Source organism: Rhopalosiphum padi, chromosome 2 (genome assembly GCF_020882245.1).
Source record: "Rhopalosiphum padi isolate XX-2018 chromosome 2, ASM2088224v1, whole genome shotgun sequence".
In the NCBI taxonomy this organism is placed as follows: domain Eukaryota; kingdom Metazoa; phylum Arthropoda; class Insecta; order Hemiptera; family Aphididae; genus Rhopalosiphum; species Rhopalosiphum padi.
In genome coordinates this window covers 72,423,408-72,441,759 of record NC_083598.1, presented here as the reverse complement: position 1 = coordinate 72,441,759, position 18,352 = coordinate 72,423,408, and the positions used below count along the sequence as shown (strand labels likewise).

At 29.2% G+C, this 18,352-nt stretch overlaps 2 protein-coding genes across 4 annotated transcripts in view; both read right to left on the bottom strand.

The window, feature by feature from the left end:
- The window catches only part of LOC132921593 (uncharacterized), a 64,674-nt gene that overhangs the window by 32,775 nt on the left and 13,547 nt on the right, over positions 1-18,352 (bottom strand). For 2 of the 3 annotated variants that reach the window (XM_060984697.1, XM_060984698.1), the window contains exon 2: positions 8,785-8,896. The exons of the other annotated variant lie outside the window; for it this stretch is intronic. The gene's annotated coding sequence lies outside the window, so the exon portion shown is untranslated. The remainder of the gene's footprint in view (positions 1-8,784; positions 8,897-18,352) is intronic. 3 annotated transcript variants of the gene reach the window in all.
- On the bottom strand, positions 1,018-3,064 carry LOC132919063 (piggyBac transposable element-derived protein 2-like). Its single transcript, XM_060980414.1, has 4 exons — positions 2,429-3,064; positions 1,945-2,278; positions 1,318-1,875; positions 1,018-1,241 (listed from the first exon to the last, which is right to left on the bottom strand). Exons 1-4 carry the CDS (start codon positions 3,062-3,064, stop codon positions 1,018-1,020), a joined length of 1,752 nt encoding a protein of 583 aa, XP_060836397.1.

Here is an 18,352-nt window from a genome sequence, read left to right as displayed (position 1 = left end):
AAGTATTTTATGTTAAATTATTAATATAATAATACACATATAATATATGAAATAAAAACGTACCTTTGGAAGCTTAGAAAAATAATTAAACAGTACATTTTTGTTATCTCGTTTACTCCATTATGACAAAATATTTAATAAAATAATCCAATGTGTTTGCAACAGTCTGGCGGACGACGATATATTATTATAATAATATTTTTAATTTACATAAATTGATAAAATATTATATAATAAAGTTGTTAATCGTCGCCGACTTTCGAGCCGTCAACCGACACCGATAGCGGTCGTTGTAAATCAATAACAATCTATTATTAAATGCTATAATAATTTGCATATTATGATATAAAACAACCAATAGCACAGATACAAATAATAATATATCTATGGCCAATAGCCAATTTAATACATTGGAGTTTAGCCATTTATGACTGAAAATATTTATGTTGGTATTAAAAATAAATAGCTTTTTAAACATTTATAGACTATTTAACCCTACAATGCATGATTTTTTTTATTTTTTTTTAATAAATTTTTTTATCATCAATAATACCTACAAATGAAGGGAAAAATATTTAAAAAAATATAAATCATTTTTTTACTTAGAAATAGATGAGATTATAGTTTGTTGCCATATGGCAACACTATGCATTTAAAGTACGCATTTACTTAAAATATAATTTTTATTTTATTCTCTGTAAAATAAGTATAACAATAAACAATATAGGTGCCTTATATATTTATAACCAACACAGTAGGTTGGTACCTATAATACAGGTATACCTACATATAATTTATACCTAAACTATATACCAATATATATATAATTATAAAAAAAAAAGTAAAATAAAAAATTTGAAACTCAAATAACCAATCCTAGGTAAAACAAAAAATAAATAACAATAAACCTGCCTTGGTATAAATAAAATAAAATTCAAAATTACATCTTGTAAATAAACAGAATTTAAAAATTTAACACCATAAATATATATATATATATATAATAATCAGCACAAACTATGCTGTATGCCACTGTGTAAAGCACTCTAACCCTTTTCCACAACACAAACTAACATTACATTTTTCACATTTTGAAAATGTAAATCCTTTACAACCAGGTTTCTTGCATCTAGTTTTTTTTTGACCGGTCATTGGCCAATGGTCATATCTATCTGTCCTAATTTCTTTTGGTGGTGCCATTTCTTTTTGTTTTGTACCTAATTTTCCTTTTTTTATTATACCTATAAGATTACGATCGTTATTTATGAGGTCATACTAATACATATTTTATATTTACTAATTCACAAAAATAAATACCTGTTTCAATATCATTCGATGGGCGTCCTCGTTTTGGCGTATTATTTTCACCAAATTTGCACAAACTTAAGGCAAGTTGTTCTCTAAATGCCATTAATGGCAAAATATTATTGTTGTCTGATTTTTGCTTTTGGATTCGTTTGTGTAATAGCCAAGAATTTACGATGGTGACGTCTAGTAAGTGATGAAATAATCGCATATACCATTTGCGACTTCGCATTAAAATTTTGTGCCTTCCAAGTAAACCATCCAATAAGTCGACACCTCCCATGTGAGTATTGTATACTTTTATAATATGGGGACAATCTACTTCTACTCGTTTATTCAATTTTCTATCATATCTACTAACTTTCGTAACAGGCTCAATAGCAGCAAAAGTTGACAATAAATTTACATTTTTCGTGTCTTTCCATGTTATCGCGACTATATCTGTATTTCTAATATTAGTGACACAATGATCATATGTTCCTCTGGGTTTTTTTAGCATAATTGAATCATCGGGCAACATTACATTCTTGAGTCTATTTCTTCGTACAGTACCGAGGGAGAGTATATTTTCTTTTTTCAAATAAACTAATAATGGTAAGGTTGTGTAATAATTATCGAAAAACAATTTATAATTTTGACGTTTAGGTATAATTCTTGCTAGACGAACTACTACATTTGCGCTGGAACCTAAATCTGGTTCATTTATATTTCGTAACTCTGAATTATTTTCTTGGCCGGTAAAAAGTTCAAAATTATAAGCGAAACCGGACGCACCACTAAGAACGAACAATTTATAGCCCCACTTATGTGGCTTGTTAGGCATATAAACTTTGACCGAGCTTCTAGCTTTGGTGCTACACATTTGCTCGTCAACAGCTAAATGTTCTTCTAACGGAACACGACTAAAACTATTTTTTAATGTTTCTATTATTGGTCTTATTTTATGAGTTTTATCACGATTTGGTCCATGTGTCTCAAGTGTATTATCATTAAAATGTAAATTACTTCTAATTTTTTCAAAAATATTAAGGGTCATTGTGTCTTTAATAACTTGATTGCCTAAGTATGGTGACCAATATTTTCTCACGTTTGAAATATTTACTATACTCATTAGAACAAGTACCCCAATATATTTTTGTAAATCATCTGTAGACAATTTTAATGGATTAGATAAACTGTTTTGTAAACCATATTTATAAGTTTCATCACAAATATGTTGCATCAAGTCTACAGTAAAAAGATATTTAAATATTTGATAAGGTGTCTCTAATTGCATAAAATCTTCTGCTAAAGTTGAGTTTCCGAGAAAATTAGTGTCTACAGGAGGAAAATTATTTTTTGACCATGTTATATCTTTTATTTCAATCGGAATATGATTTTGAATAATAGGTGGTACAGGATTATTACGTTTGGATCGATGACATTTTTTTTTGGAACGTTTTGGTAATGTACATGTTGTTTGTGGAATATCAGATGTTGGGGGCAAAAATAAATCAGTGTTATTAGTTTCATTAGCTGAAGTTTGAGGCTCGAAAATTGGAAGTTCAACTTTATCATCTAGAATTGTCTCAGTATTAAATTGTTCAGTTAAAAGTTTTTCAAATTCCTCAAGATTGGGTTCGTCTAATAAATTTGCATACTCATTCCATAAATCAACCTTATCATTTTCAACGTCACTCTCAATATCAAAACCATCTTCCGACCCGGAAGGTATTTCAAGTAAATGAATAATTTCTTCATCAACTATTTTTTTGTTCATAGTGGATAATAAGGAACTATACTGTCTATACTACTATATAACTTACAAGTTAAGGCATAAAACTTACTACTTAGGTACTATCTTCCCTATTTCACAGTGTTCTAATATTATGGTTCGTTGAACTTCGTTCAAGACGTTCAAGTAAAAAAAAATGCATGTGAAATAATTTGATAGCACAATATAAATGTGATTACGATAAGATGCCCTGAATGCATAGTGTTGCTCTATGGCAACAATGTCAAAAACAGGTATTTTACAATAATCCGAATTGACAACTGTTCCAAAACCAAACGATCGTGTCAATTACAGTGTAACCAACATAAAAATATTTTTTTTTATGTTACTAGTATAATAGAATATGATATATCATTGTTGGAAGTGATATGTTTTATCAAAATATATGTAATTTCAAAATATGTATTGCACATTAACATTTATACGTAAAATAAAACATGCATCTATATAAATTGTTCTTCTTACATTTTAGTTTGATTCTTTACTACTTATCAAAGATATTGAACCGTAAAATATACAATTTACTATTATTCATACTATTTTACATCACTACAAACAGATTGTTGCCAGTGGGCAACATCATGCATTGTAGGGTTAAGACATTTTAGGGGGGGTTTCAGACCCCTCGGGTCCCCCACCACAGATACGGCATTGATCGTGTTATTCCCTTAACTATATTATCTATACGACGTATTGTTCACAGATTTTGCCACTATATTATTGCGTCAAATATACTCGAGATCGATATATTATTATTCGGCACGCTACTCACGAGTGGACGTTTTCACAATTAACGAGTAATCTCGATAGTGGCCGGAAAATGTGTGCGCTCGATAACCAATATGCGTGCGACGTATGACAAGTCGTTGGGCCAAAGTGGAAATCTTGCGTCTCACATCCGGAGACGCATACTGGCGAGAAACCTTACCCTTTTCCAGCGTGTGACAAGTCGTTCGTTTATAAAGTGATAATCTATAGCATCAGACATCCGCTCACCAACGGGCCAGAAAACATCACGACGACGCTGTTTGTCGTGTGAGTTAGTGTTTGAATGAGATAGTTTTTGTCTTCGGCAGTTGAGACAATAATAAAATGTGCGATAATAAAAAAAAAAAATTAATGATTACGAATTGTCGATATCAATCGTTTTTCAAACAAATTATTAGTAAAATCAATTTTGTGTGATGAATAATAGATAAGTGCCTGAAATACTCGGCTATATGCGAGTAACTCACACGCTGCAGTCAATATTTTTCGTTAAGAAGACGCCACACCCGCGTATGAGTTGTCTCTGTCTTACAAATGTATAAAACATAATAAAAATTGTTTCGGGCAAGAACCTCTAGGGCCATAATACAAATTAAACAACCCGATTTTTACATTATTATAAAAAGAAAATGGACTGTACAACATCGTTTTTAATTTTTAGATAACACTATAATACGAAAATGGTTCTTGTTGTTTCAAAATCCATTATTTTTGTTTTTTTTTTAAACTCGAATAACTTTTTTTGTAGTTCTTATGTCGAAACAAAAAATGTTTTGACGCATTTAGAGATACCGTCTTGGCGAGCCCGACAAGCGGGAACCGGAATTACGTGTTGTGTTTAAGTGGCTACGATAATAAGTCCAAAGTCATAGCAACTGGACGCGCACTACACTAAAGTATTTGTATTTGTTTAGCAAAGGACGCTATTCATCACCACTGCCACAACCACTGCCACCACCACCACCACCACCACCACCACCACTTCACCACACGTACACAGCAGCAGCCAATCGATGCTTATTTTCTCGCGAAAAACGATGATTATTATAATGAATTATATTCGCCGATACGTGTACAATTTTAGAACAAAAAAAAACACCATATTTATATAATATATTTTTTTCGCACGCGTTATACGTGTTTCTTCCGTGTTAGAGATAATGACATTTCTAATCCCCTCCCGACATCATCTAACTCGTCAAATTCCGTCGAAGTACTATACACGTAAATGTTTACAATTCTAAATAAGTTGTAACACACGTACGGACCGCGTCAATGATGTGAATCCATTATACTTTATGTAGCGTTATAACTCGGAAATTGTGTACTTATATTATATATATAAAAACTCGATACAATGACGCAGCGTTCGCATTCGTCGGAAATAAGTTGTAGTTGTTAATATTATAGTAGTAGTCGTTACTTTTTTTTTTATATATATATCTATATTATCCTTATTCGACGAGAGATGTTTGAGAATCGATCGTTATTTGCAGTAATTACCTACGAGCCGCGGGTACGTTTTAAGAAACAATTGTGCACTAAAGAAACGTGTTTGTAGTCTAACCAGCTACTAAACAGTAAACAACTATTGTAAGGTACTGTAAAAGTTTTCCGGAAAATTATTGTATTGGTTTTTTTTTTTAGTTTTATATTATCGTAACAACCAAGTGATTAAAGATCTACTGAATTTTACAAAGTAATTTTGACTTTTTTTTAAATTACATTTTATTACAACTATATATTTTTTCATTCGTTTCATGTCTAACTTTAAAAAACAATTATTTTAGTCTTAAAAAAGTAATGTTATTCGTGAAGAATAAATAATTTTTGTTTTAAAGTGCATTTCGATCTATATATATATATATATATATAACCCTCATAATATACATATTATTATGTTTTAATCTAAACATATAATATCCATTTTATATTGTATACACATTTCACATAACACTTTTAAATAAATCGTCATCATACTGATAAACCGTATTTTAATAAGGAGAAAGTTGATAATAATTATTGCTTTAATTTATTAATTTTCATTTTTATCACTGTATAGTACCGATAAATCAAAAGAGTTCACGGAATTGTTCTACCATTAGACATATTTATCACGATTCGTTAGACAATGGAACTTTTTATCGCAGTTTTTGGTTGCAGACAAACAATTTCGAATTCAAAAGCGCTGTTTAACTGTCAGCTAAAAACTTATTTGATTTACAGAAATTAACTTATAAATTGCTTGCTTGAATCCATTTATTTTATTTAATAAATCCTTTTTTGCATTAAAATACGCTTTTCTCCCGTTTCATTTGTAAACGACAACATTTTACCACACAAACTTCATTCCTCTACATAAATTAAATGTAATAGAATTTAAAATTGAACATAGCATTTTGGATAACTGTTTATGGTGAAAAATCGTTTTATATTTTCTTAATTTAAAGTTTTGAATTTAACGAAAAGATATTAGGTGCTAAAATATATACTATCAGTGCAATGTATTCTAACATTAATACTACAACTATCAACAAAATTTTAATACATTATAGTTATAAACGAAGTGAAATTCAGACTTTTCGATCTGAATATATATATATATATATTATTTAGCTTATGATAAATAATCATATTATCTAAATTACAATGTATTATAATTAAATTATATATTATTCTAAACCTTTAAACTAGCTTGACCAGACAAATTATCATTGAACGTTACACTTCAAAACCAGGTGTCTGGCCGAATACAACATTAAAAAACGATTGTTAACATTTATAAGCTACAACATATTTTACTCATTTAAGAAAAATATAACGCTTACAGTTAGCACAACTATTTAATGTCTAAATTATAAAATGTTAACATTTTAAGGTCAATATCATACAATATTACTGTAAAATCACGTCTTGTAGGTTTTATTATGCGTCGGAGCAATGAAATACCAATACATCACGGGTGTTAACGAAGAAGTGTCACAAGAAAGCGATTTATCACTTGATCCTTACAATTTATGTACACGCAGTTGCTGACATCTCAAAAAGCAATAACGCATTATTACCCACATTCGCCTATTCGTGCTCGCTCTCAGTGAATGTCGAAATGTAGCCGTTCGGGTATACTTAAAAATCACGTGGCACAAATAATATAATATTATCAACTGAGGGTTTCGGCAATGGAGAATGATAAATTATAATGTATTAATGTCATCTAAAATACGTAAATAAATACATTACGTGTGGTGTCTTTTAAAATATACGAAGCATTGCAAGGTCGTTTGCGAAATATATTATCGACTGTGCATTTGCATAGCTATGTGATAACAATTATGAATATAATTTTTAAATATCTATTGGTTGGACGCAGGGGTTGACCGGTCTACTGACCTACTGCTCTGTAAGGGACAGTAGATCCTATTGTGTTATGGGGCCCATCATCAATAAGCGCCGAGGGACCATAATTACCGCAGTTTCTGAATTTGATAATAGAGAACTATAAATCAATAATCCTTGATAGATGATAATATATATTCAGGTATTGTACAATTTGTATGTTTTTATAGTAGAATTAGACACAATTAAATAATATTTATTTAAACTATACCTCATTAATTGTATCACCGGTTATATTAATTTATATTTTATTATTTTACAACATAATACACTGACATCATTGAAAGCTTTGTTTGATTTATTTAAATCACGATCATAGATTGAATATTTACCATTGTTCAGCGTTATTTAATAAACTATACCAACTGTCAATGTAAAGTTTTTTTATTCAATTGTCATTAGTCTAAAAAGTTCAATTCATATTTATTTGTTATGTAAACTATGTTTTAGTAAATTTAGTTTTAATTGTATGGTGCAGTACTGTATTGACTTAAACTCATCAAATGCATGTATTAAAAAATTGTTAAATGTAATAGAATATCGTCGATATTAATGAAAAAATATAGAGTAGTAAAGAAAATAGTTTAATATAATTTTATATAAATATTGAATACTAATGTATAAAATAAATAGATTAGGATTATTTATTAACTATAATAGACCAATAATAAAAAATATTTGAAACGGATATTTAAAATTTTAACTTTGAAAAAGATGTTCTGTGGCGTTTTATGGCCTTATATAGGTACAGATAAATTAGTGTTATGGATATCAATTTAATAATATATTAGTTTTCACGACATTTTGATTAAAAAAATAGCGATTGCTCCTCAGAATGTTCCTTAATGTAGGACTATAATATTCTACGACGATAGACTTTTATTGGCCCAGTCCGTCTTTGGTTAGACGCAAAGTTAATATCCGTGTAAGGAAAAATGAACAACCTTATAACCTTCATATTTTTATAATATTTATTCATTTAAATCACTCTGATATATCAACACTCTTAATATTGAATAATAAAACAAACATTATATACGTTTTACTGATGCAGATCACAGTACACTGGGTAATTACCTAAGCGTGCCCACATCAATTTTTCCTTTAATAATGATTTTATTTGAATTTTGATTTTTTAATTTTTTAAGTTTACTTTAAAGTTATATTTTCAAATATTTTTATTCTCATCTTATTTAAGAAATATCTTCTACCGATACAAGCTTTATTAGTTTAAATATGAACCATCCTTTTTTTTTTACTGTAAATTATAATTAATTTTGACATATCTAAATTATATCTAATTTGTACGATTAGTTTTTGAGTTATTAAAATGTATATAATGAGGATATACTCATATACTAATAATAGTTTTTAAAAATAGTTCAATGGAAATATTACATACATTTTTATTTATCACTAGTAATATCTTACGAGTTTAAAAAAAAATAGGCTGTAATAAACTAGAAGTAGGAACTGACTGTAAAGTAAATGGTAAAATGTGATTTAAAAATTTACAGAGTAGATTGAAAAATATAGCATACCTAGTGATTTTCCAAATGAACGGTTTCCACCTCACATCTACATTATGTATAGCGTATAATAGTGTATCCAAATAGTGTTATCGTCACGTAATTTACTTCTTTGACTGATTATCTGTAAATAATACATTTTTTAATTAAATTAAATCAATTTTAAATCATTATTTAACAGTAAACAATTTTAAAATTGATTAATGGCTACCGAATAAATATTTATTTATAATAGGTACATTTAATTATAATACTATATATGCACTTTTAAAACGATATAGAAAATTAAAAATAAAAATAATCTGTTTCTGTATCATATTTTTTGTTGATGCATTATTTTATTTAACGAGAGTTATATGTAAATATTAAAACAATACATGCAATCATTACATTAACGTAATCGTATTTTAATAGTATAAAAAATAAAAATAAATGTTTTGGTAATACGGCGTTAAAAATATGCATTTAAGGTACACCACTGTACTAAAGACGTTTTTCAGGTATCTCATAGGGACGACCTCGTGCGTATAGGAAAACATTCAAAAACCTAATGACAAAATATTATGAATAAAATCAGTTAATGTATGTTAAATTGTTGAATAATAATCGAATAAATTATAAATTAAATGTTGACCAAACTGATCATAAGTATTTATTGTATCATATATTATGTGATGTGTGTTTAAATAACGTGACCTATTTAGTTTTTTTTATACATATAATTAATGTAATATTTAACAAAAAAATTTGTTTTTATATTCGTTTTCATCGTTATTATCAAAAAAAAAAAAAATTAATATTGGTTTTTAAGCTCCTGATTTTTTATCGAAACTATGTTATATACATATTATAAGGTCATTCCATTTATTATATCTATATGAAAAAAACCGAATCGGTATTTAATATATAGTAACCTTTCGTTAGGCAGGCATTATATTATTTTAAAATTGAATCACATTATTAATTTCCGACAAACTAAATACCATATAAATGAAAAAGCTTCATTATCTATCATACATAATCCGATTTGTCAGCCATTATATTATATCATACACATATATCCATCGCCATAATATATACGTAGTAGCATCGTCCAATATAATATAACGCATAAGAATGTAATAACGTATAAAAAAAGTATTGGTATTTTACTTTAAAAAAAAAAGCGAGAAAAAGAGGCACCGCACATGACGCGCTGTTGTCGCGAATCGAATATTATATATTACGAAATATACGGTGCACACATGTAAATACAATAATATATACGATTTCACATAGAGAACTCGGTTTTTTTACTTTGAATACATAACACGCGTATCTCGACGGATCATAAGACATCAGAGATGTCTGTTCAGCAACCGTGCTGTACACGCGGAGAAAGTTTTACTCGGATCAGAGCAACTGATAAAAACACACGAGCGCATTGAAATCCAACGGATCGAAACGCGGTGTGAAACATGTACTCGCCGTCTTCGGCGGGACGTTTATCATATCGTAAAGTTTTCTCCGATCCAGTGAACACACACACCCGTTGTCTTGAATTATGAGAATCTCGATTGCACAGCTGTTGTTTGACGCTACGCGGATATTACGACGTGTGCACATAAAATATATACGTATATAATGATATGAACACCAAACGTGCGAACATATAAGAACGTCGTTGAATATGTGCGTTTTGTGCCGCGCGTGGAGTGAATACGCAATCGTCGCGAATGATTTGTTATCAGCTTCACCGAGTGTTATCATACACGGGCCATTGACATTATCATATACAGTGTTCGAATCAGCGCTCGAATTGGGAAAAATTAAGTAGAGGAGCTCAATTCGACGATTTAAAAACTGCGTTCCAAGTGCATAATTACTTATCACAGACCCGCGTGACCCTTGCTTTTCACCCACACCCCCCTTCTCAACCTTACTTATATTTTGAATACCACATTTCAGCTACACAGATATTTTAATTCTACCTTCATCCTAGTTCACAGAATAGATATGTACAATACATTATAAGCAAAGAACAGTGTGATATTATAATTAATTAATAAGCAAACTACAAAAAAATTATACAGGGCCGTAGAAGTGATAATAATAATAATAAATTAATAAACTATTTCAAAAAAAAAATGTTGATACTGAAAGTTGTAAAATTCGTTATATTATAAATTGAAATCCACATTTTAATAAAAATTATTTTGGACATAAGTTTGTACCGTTCCCCCCGTTCCTGTGAAAAAATAAAGTTGGGGTACGCAAAAAAAAAAAATAGTAGGCGAGCTCCGTCACTCTGCGCACCCCCTCCAATTCGAGCACTAGTTCGAATATGAAAAATGTATACAAAACGGATACGAACAACCAAAAATAGAAAACTAAAGCTTTCCGAAAAATGATCATATTTTTAGTTTGCCTTAATATCTATCGACGACTGGGCTGGGCCAGAAGAGGAAACAAATCATGAGTTAAAATCGACCGGACAAAAAAAATACAGATAGTATGGAAAATCAGGATAACGCGGAGTGTAGTTGCAAGAAATACATATTATTATTATACTCAACCTATATCGCTGATAACGTTAAATTTGAGAACAAAAATACTTTAACTAGAAATGATTATAAAACGTAAGGAACATTAAATGCGCATTCGGAATCAATTAGTAATTATTATTGTTGTACGTTTTTCAGTGCTCGTTATTTATTTATTTTTTTTTGCAACAACCTCTCCCGCGCGTTTCACGTAAATTATTTAGTACAAAAGAAAGAGTGGACATTATTTGGTGTAAATACAGATCTATTCATAAAATCGATGATCGATTTGGTATCGGAATAACGCAATTTGCCGAATGTATGAAAAATATATTATAATATATTTCGAGGTGGTGCAATGAAAACGTCAGAAACGAAAAATATCGCCGATATCAGAGAATGGGTACCTAAGGTGAGCGAATTGATAAAATCGTTTTAGAGTGATTCAATCATGTTAGGAATGAAAATATTACTGTGTCTGCACCAATGATTCAAGCTTTAGTATTAGTAGTTGCCAATGAATCCAAGCACGGCGGCTTAAACTTTTTTAATGGCTGGCTAGAGTGCTTCAAATAACGATATAAAATTGTTTTTAAATCGATTGCGGATAATCGGATTCTACGAATGTAACAGTCACGAACCGTGGAAAATATTTAATGCTGACATAACTTAAATTTTTTTCTGAGCATTAACAGCCGTAACTGTATTCTACAAAAGACAGTCATGATTTGACGTAAAAGTAACTAAGTTTCGCTCTGAATTCAATACCGCGGAAGCAGGTGATGAGTAATAAGACGATGATCAACCAGCACACTAGAATTGTGACGTTTGGAAACTATTCAGCAGTTTTTAGACAGCTTATTCGTCTGAAGGAGTTTTAATTGAAGAAAGGCGAAGAAAAAGTTTTCATGTGTAAGTGAATTAATTACGAGCTGGAAATTAAAAAACAAAAACCAATTCTATCATTTTTTTTTTTTTTTGAAATTACAATAAAATGCGTATTACAATAAAATAATATTATGTAATATGTATAATATTATTCATTGTATATATATATTACTGAATATTTTTAATAATACATGATGTATAATTCACTTTTATGTGTGTTGACTTTTTTTCTTAAAAATACAATAATAATATTTCATTAGATGGTAACGTAAATTATTAAATAAATAATAAAGCCTATTTTAGTAATGGTCATTTTTAATGGTCCCTAAACCGATTTGTACTTATAGCCATATTAGGTTCTACTGAAATAATAATTGAGAGGTAAATTTCAGCGTTATTATAACGATTAACAACAGCCAACATAATTACCATTTACTACTAATCAAATATTATTTTTATGCCTCTATAAATAAATTATATAGTAAATAATGTAAACGCATTTTTTTTTTCATTTCCAATAATTAAAAAAAAACACAAGTGTAAAATAGAGATAACAAGAGCTACACCACTACACCGCCACCTCACGGTTTAATAATAATATAACTAATTTACAATGTGCATACACATATTAACCGTATGGATTTGTGTGAGTACAGATGAGTACAATAATTATATTCCGAAACATAAAACTATATCTTTCATGATAAATATCGTGCAAAATCTACATAGTCGTTGAAATAATAATGTGGTAACTAGTTTGAATGTTTATGCTATGTCTTATTAGTTTCCGTCAATTAAATCGATTTTAATTATTATAATAGTGTTTTCAGTAATTAAAAAAGAAACAGTTCAGAAAATATATCGGAAATGTGTGTGTATAATATAGAAGTTGCATATACCTAGTACAAAACTTCCAAAAGTCACGAATGGAATAATATGTGAGTACCCGGGTGCGTTTAATTGCAGGTACCGGTAGCTATTGTGCCACTTTTGACATTTTAAATCCAAAATGCGCGCGCACGCTCAACTTTTTCGTTCGAGTAATTTTATTACAACAATGCCGTTCGATAAACTTTCTCCCCTGTTTAATTTCTTTTCAAAAGGACGAAAAAACTTACTTGTTTTATAGGGCAGTCTAAACGGATAAAAATAAAGGCACGTAATTAACTACTTAGCAAAAAAAAACTAATTTACAATAGGTTTCGTTAATTTCTGCCTTCGAGATGGTTAATAATTTAATAGATAGTATTTCAACGGCGTGCTTGTGTATTATATACAGTTATGCAGATACGCGAAACATATAATAATGTATACGTCCCATCTGCCGTTTTCATATAGAAGACGGTTCACTATATTTTATGCTCATACCTTTTTTGTCCTTATATTATGTAATTATTCAAATTCTGATAATTAACATTTTTATGTATGCCTAAAAATCATATTATTTACTAAATACTTAGATTTTTTTATGTCAAGTGGCGATACCAAATTATTTTATTTCAATCAAAACCATCATAATATTTTACTGTAAATTGTTATGCCAATGATTTTTTTTTTTACATATCTGCATCAAAATTGTGGACGAAATTCTATGATAATAGGATTAGATGTTTTAAGGCTATGATTTTAATATAGTACATAAGATACACAATAAATGTAAATAGTCTAGTACTCATAAATGAACATTTATCGGCTGTATTTTTTTGAAAGAAGTTGCATTATTGGGAGTAAAGTTGACACATTCTGGTTCTTATTTACCAGCGTTGACGGTAAACAATCGTACATACATTCTGGGAATTATATTGACATTTTTGGAAGAGCTGAGTTCCAAAAGAAACCTCTCTCTATATGATGTATATGTTGATACTTATTGTGTCCAGGCAGAGAATTTTCATAAGTATACAATTTTAGTGGATAAATAAGTATTTGATATTACGGTTTTTATTTGCATACTCAAAACATTCAAAATAATAACTCGAATAAATGCATATATAACGAATAAAATGGTGGCGAGCATGTCGGTGAATCACCCTGTATATAATATGAACATGGCTGCAGAAAATAAAAACGAAATTCAATTTTGACGTACATTTTTTACCGTATGAAAAACGTACCGTCCCGTAGCAGCTGCAGTCTGCAGTACGTGACTAACCGCTGGAATGGAGTAACGAGGAAAGGAGCAAAAGCTTTCGCGCATTATTATGTCAAAAAAAAAAAAAAAAATGAAAAATAAAGGGGAAATAAAAACAACGAAAACGAAATGTGAAATGATCTCTCTTCGGGGGTTGACAACATGACATTTCGAGCAAGTCGACTGTTTTACGAATTCGTCATATTATTGTTATTTTATTGTTTTGTCTATATACTACACATACACGTGCGCCCATTACGTGTTCGAATGTAAATATGGCACTATACCATCGACTGTTTCTTTTATACGTTTATACGACGAATCGCCCGGAAAAATAATAAAGGAAAAATAGTCCGATCGACGACATTTTTAACGTGTCGAACTCGGCGGAAAACGTGACAATACTACCGGACGAAAAGATTTATTTCGTTCGGTCGTCTAACGCACGTCGGCACTCTAATAGCGTCACGTGGCTACTGACGACGTGCGGTATTTTAGCGTAATCCGACCTATACGCACCAGACATAAATAAATGTAATAATAATAAATTTACGTTCTCGAGGAGTAACGCGGCGCGCGGACTTATATATAATATACGAAATATAATCATTAAATAATGTGGATTATCGCATGCCGCAGTTATAAAACGCTCTATGAATTCCAAACGGTATAATGTGTGTAGTAGATGTACAAATAAAGTATGCGCACATTCGTGGGCGGCGTCCAGTTTTCCACGGATACTGTACGGAGTCCCCGAGCACAAAAATATGTTGCATATATTCTGATATATTATATATATGTGTATATATTTGATTTATAATCCGACACATGTATAAACATGACGTAATATATATTTATTGCGTATATTTCAGGCTCGAACGCCCAAATACTCAGAGCCCGCGCGTGTACCGCCTTTAGCGTACCTATGTTTATATTATAATGAAATATTTTCAGTATCGACCGGCAAAAAAATAAATTCATCGAATATATAGTATAAATACCTTATACTCGTTTATACGACAACAATATACCGTCACAAAATGTCGCAAATAAAAGTCGCGTTGTTATGCATATTATATTGTCTCGTCTTCCGTGGCCACCAGAGTGATCTATAACACGTTTGTATTATTATAATAGCTAAAGTACGGATGTAAACGATAATAATATATTATATTATTGTAAAATACGTCGTCCGATAATTGTAGGTCGAATTCATTTTCCGAAATTTATATATCCACCATAACTGCGCAGTCTATTATAATGTACGCGTCGGTAACGGCGGGATCGTTGTACCTCCGGGAAACGATTGAAATTCCTGTAAAATGTCGTACTGAGTGCATTAATTAATATATTGTTTTGTACTATTTGCTGTTTTCGACGGGAACGAAATATCTACTTTCAAAAAGTGTAGTTTATACGATGTCGTAATTGGACAGGCGCAATCGACGTTCTTTTACCAGTAATGGCGCTGGAAATCAAGTATAATATAAGTTTTAGTAACAAAACGACGAAACTTTCGTAATTATCCGTACGTCTGGTGCAGCGACATGGTAAAAATATGAACGGCAAACTCTTGAACGAAATATTATTATGACGATAATTTTTCACCCGCCCCGCACACGGAAAACACGGCTGAACGGATCCAATGGAACACGCATTTTTAACCGGTACCTATCGCTTTTATTTATTTGTAAGTATCTGTATAAGATCGGAATAAAATAATTATGGTTATTGATCATCTCTTTCAATTTTGATTTGTACTGTACTGCAGATATATTATATTATATAGATGAGAATTGAGAATATCTAGAAGATTCCAGTTTTTACGAGACTTCTCAGTCAAAATGTTTTTGATTTTTATATTATTGAAATTGTCTACCGATCGATGCAAATAACACAAATTGTGTTCGAATAAATATTCAGCTATCAAATATTAAAACTATCGTCGAATGTAAAACGAATAGATTACAGACTAAAATACTTGATGAGCTGATTAATCAACTCCAATATATGTATAAGTCTCTAAATAAAAGACAATTTTTCATTATTTATGAAACATTTTTTATTTTTATGAAAATAAATTTAAATAAAAAATTCATTGGTGGAAAACCAACATTTTATTTGAGAAATTTAATAAATTATTAAACGAATGTTTTTGAAATACGATCAATAGATTAAGAGTACTTTAAAAACCCGAATTTTCAAAAACGTGATACGAAATAAATAAAATATTGTAAGATACAAAAGAGTATTCCAAAAATAATGATTTATGTTTTACAATTTGTACCTACACTAAATTGTTATTAGTATCGGAGAACATTAATAATACTTTTTGTCAGCTTCTATACATATTATTATAGTTTAGTAGAAAAATACGGTTTATAGGTTAATTTTAATAATATGCATTTAAATATATATATATATTATCCTGGAATGATTGATCGTCTTCATATTATTATACTGGCAATCGATTTTTATTATTATTATTATTGCGATAGACTTAAGAAAGTTTTCTTTATATAATATATTATACTGTAAAATTGATTACAGCGACTTTACAAGTAAAAACGTGTACAAAAGGGTATATGTAATAGTATTAAGATTGATTACACGAATATATTCGGGTGATCATGCATAATTCAAAAGAGAACGCGTAATGACATTTGAACAGTATATTATAGAAATATATAATATTTTTCACGTATTTCGTGTTCTATAAATAGGAATAAACTATGAGTACTGTGAGAATAATAAGTTAAGATTTATCATTTACATAATAATATAACTTTATACGAAAGTATAATGTGTATATGCAAATATACTGGTAAAGTCTTTAAATCTTTTAAATATTATTACAAACAATTTGTTTACAGTGAATTATAATATTTTATAACTAGAAAAAAGGTATGTATGAATAGTTGTGCAGAATTATATCTTTATAAGTTATATTAAGTTGCATAAAAAGCACACCATGTTGCCATTGAAACGACTATAGAAAACCGCCATTACAAATTAACTGTGTTTACAGAGTCCTTTGATGAAAAAAATGTTAGTTCTAGCTTTTGTTGAGGTTTTTCTTTTATCAAGTTCTAAATAGTGTAGATAATATGGCAAAGAGAAGTTAAAAACATTTCAACATAATTAGAACTGAATCTGTGTAAAGTCAAAAATAATCGTCAATTAAATACATATGTATGTAATATTATATTAATATAATAATATGTGAGTAGATATGATATGTATAATTCATTGTATTGAATGAAAATAAGTATTATTATTATTAAAAATAAAATATATAATATTATAGACAGATGGAAGTTGCCAGATAACAAAAATTAATTTCCCGTCTCTTCATTATGCATTAGAAAAATATGTCAAAAAGCAAATCTTGAAACTCCTAAAAGAAAATATTCCCTTACCTACATAATTCATTAAAACATGTACCGTAAATATATATTTAAAACTATTATTATCCTTAAATTAGGTCACCAATATTATTGTTATTCTATAGGGTAATTCATCAAGTGTTTTAATCCTCATTTTTTCATTCAATAATTAATTAATTTAAATTCCATTATTTCTCGATTTCTTCAGATTTGTTTGTACTACTTAAGGCGTGTCCTGTGGCGATATAAACTTTTGTCTTTCAAATAAGAACCCTACCTGTTTAATGAAAATTATTAAGTGAATAATATATTTCTTTTTAATTAGATATACGTAATTCTTAATTTAAACGAGAATTTTTCTGGTTATTAAAATGTATAAGTATGTTAAAGATAGAAATCCTTAAAAATGGTTTTAGAAAAATAAAAATATATATAATATTAGATCCAATATTACTTTAACTACTTTTAAAAATTATAAAGAATAATAATTTTATTTTTTTCAGTTTTAAAGATTATAAGTATGAGCTACGCCACTACTAAATAATACTATTTTTAAAACATTAAAATATTATGAAATTTAAAATTAATATTACAATATTGTATTAATACGCATGTGATATGATACTAACATTACATTATTTTGATTTTATTTG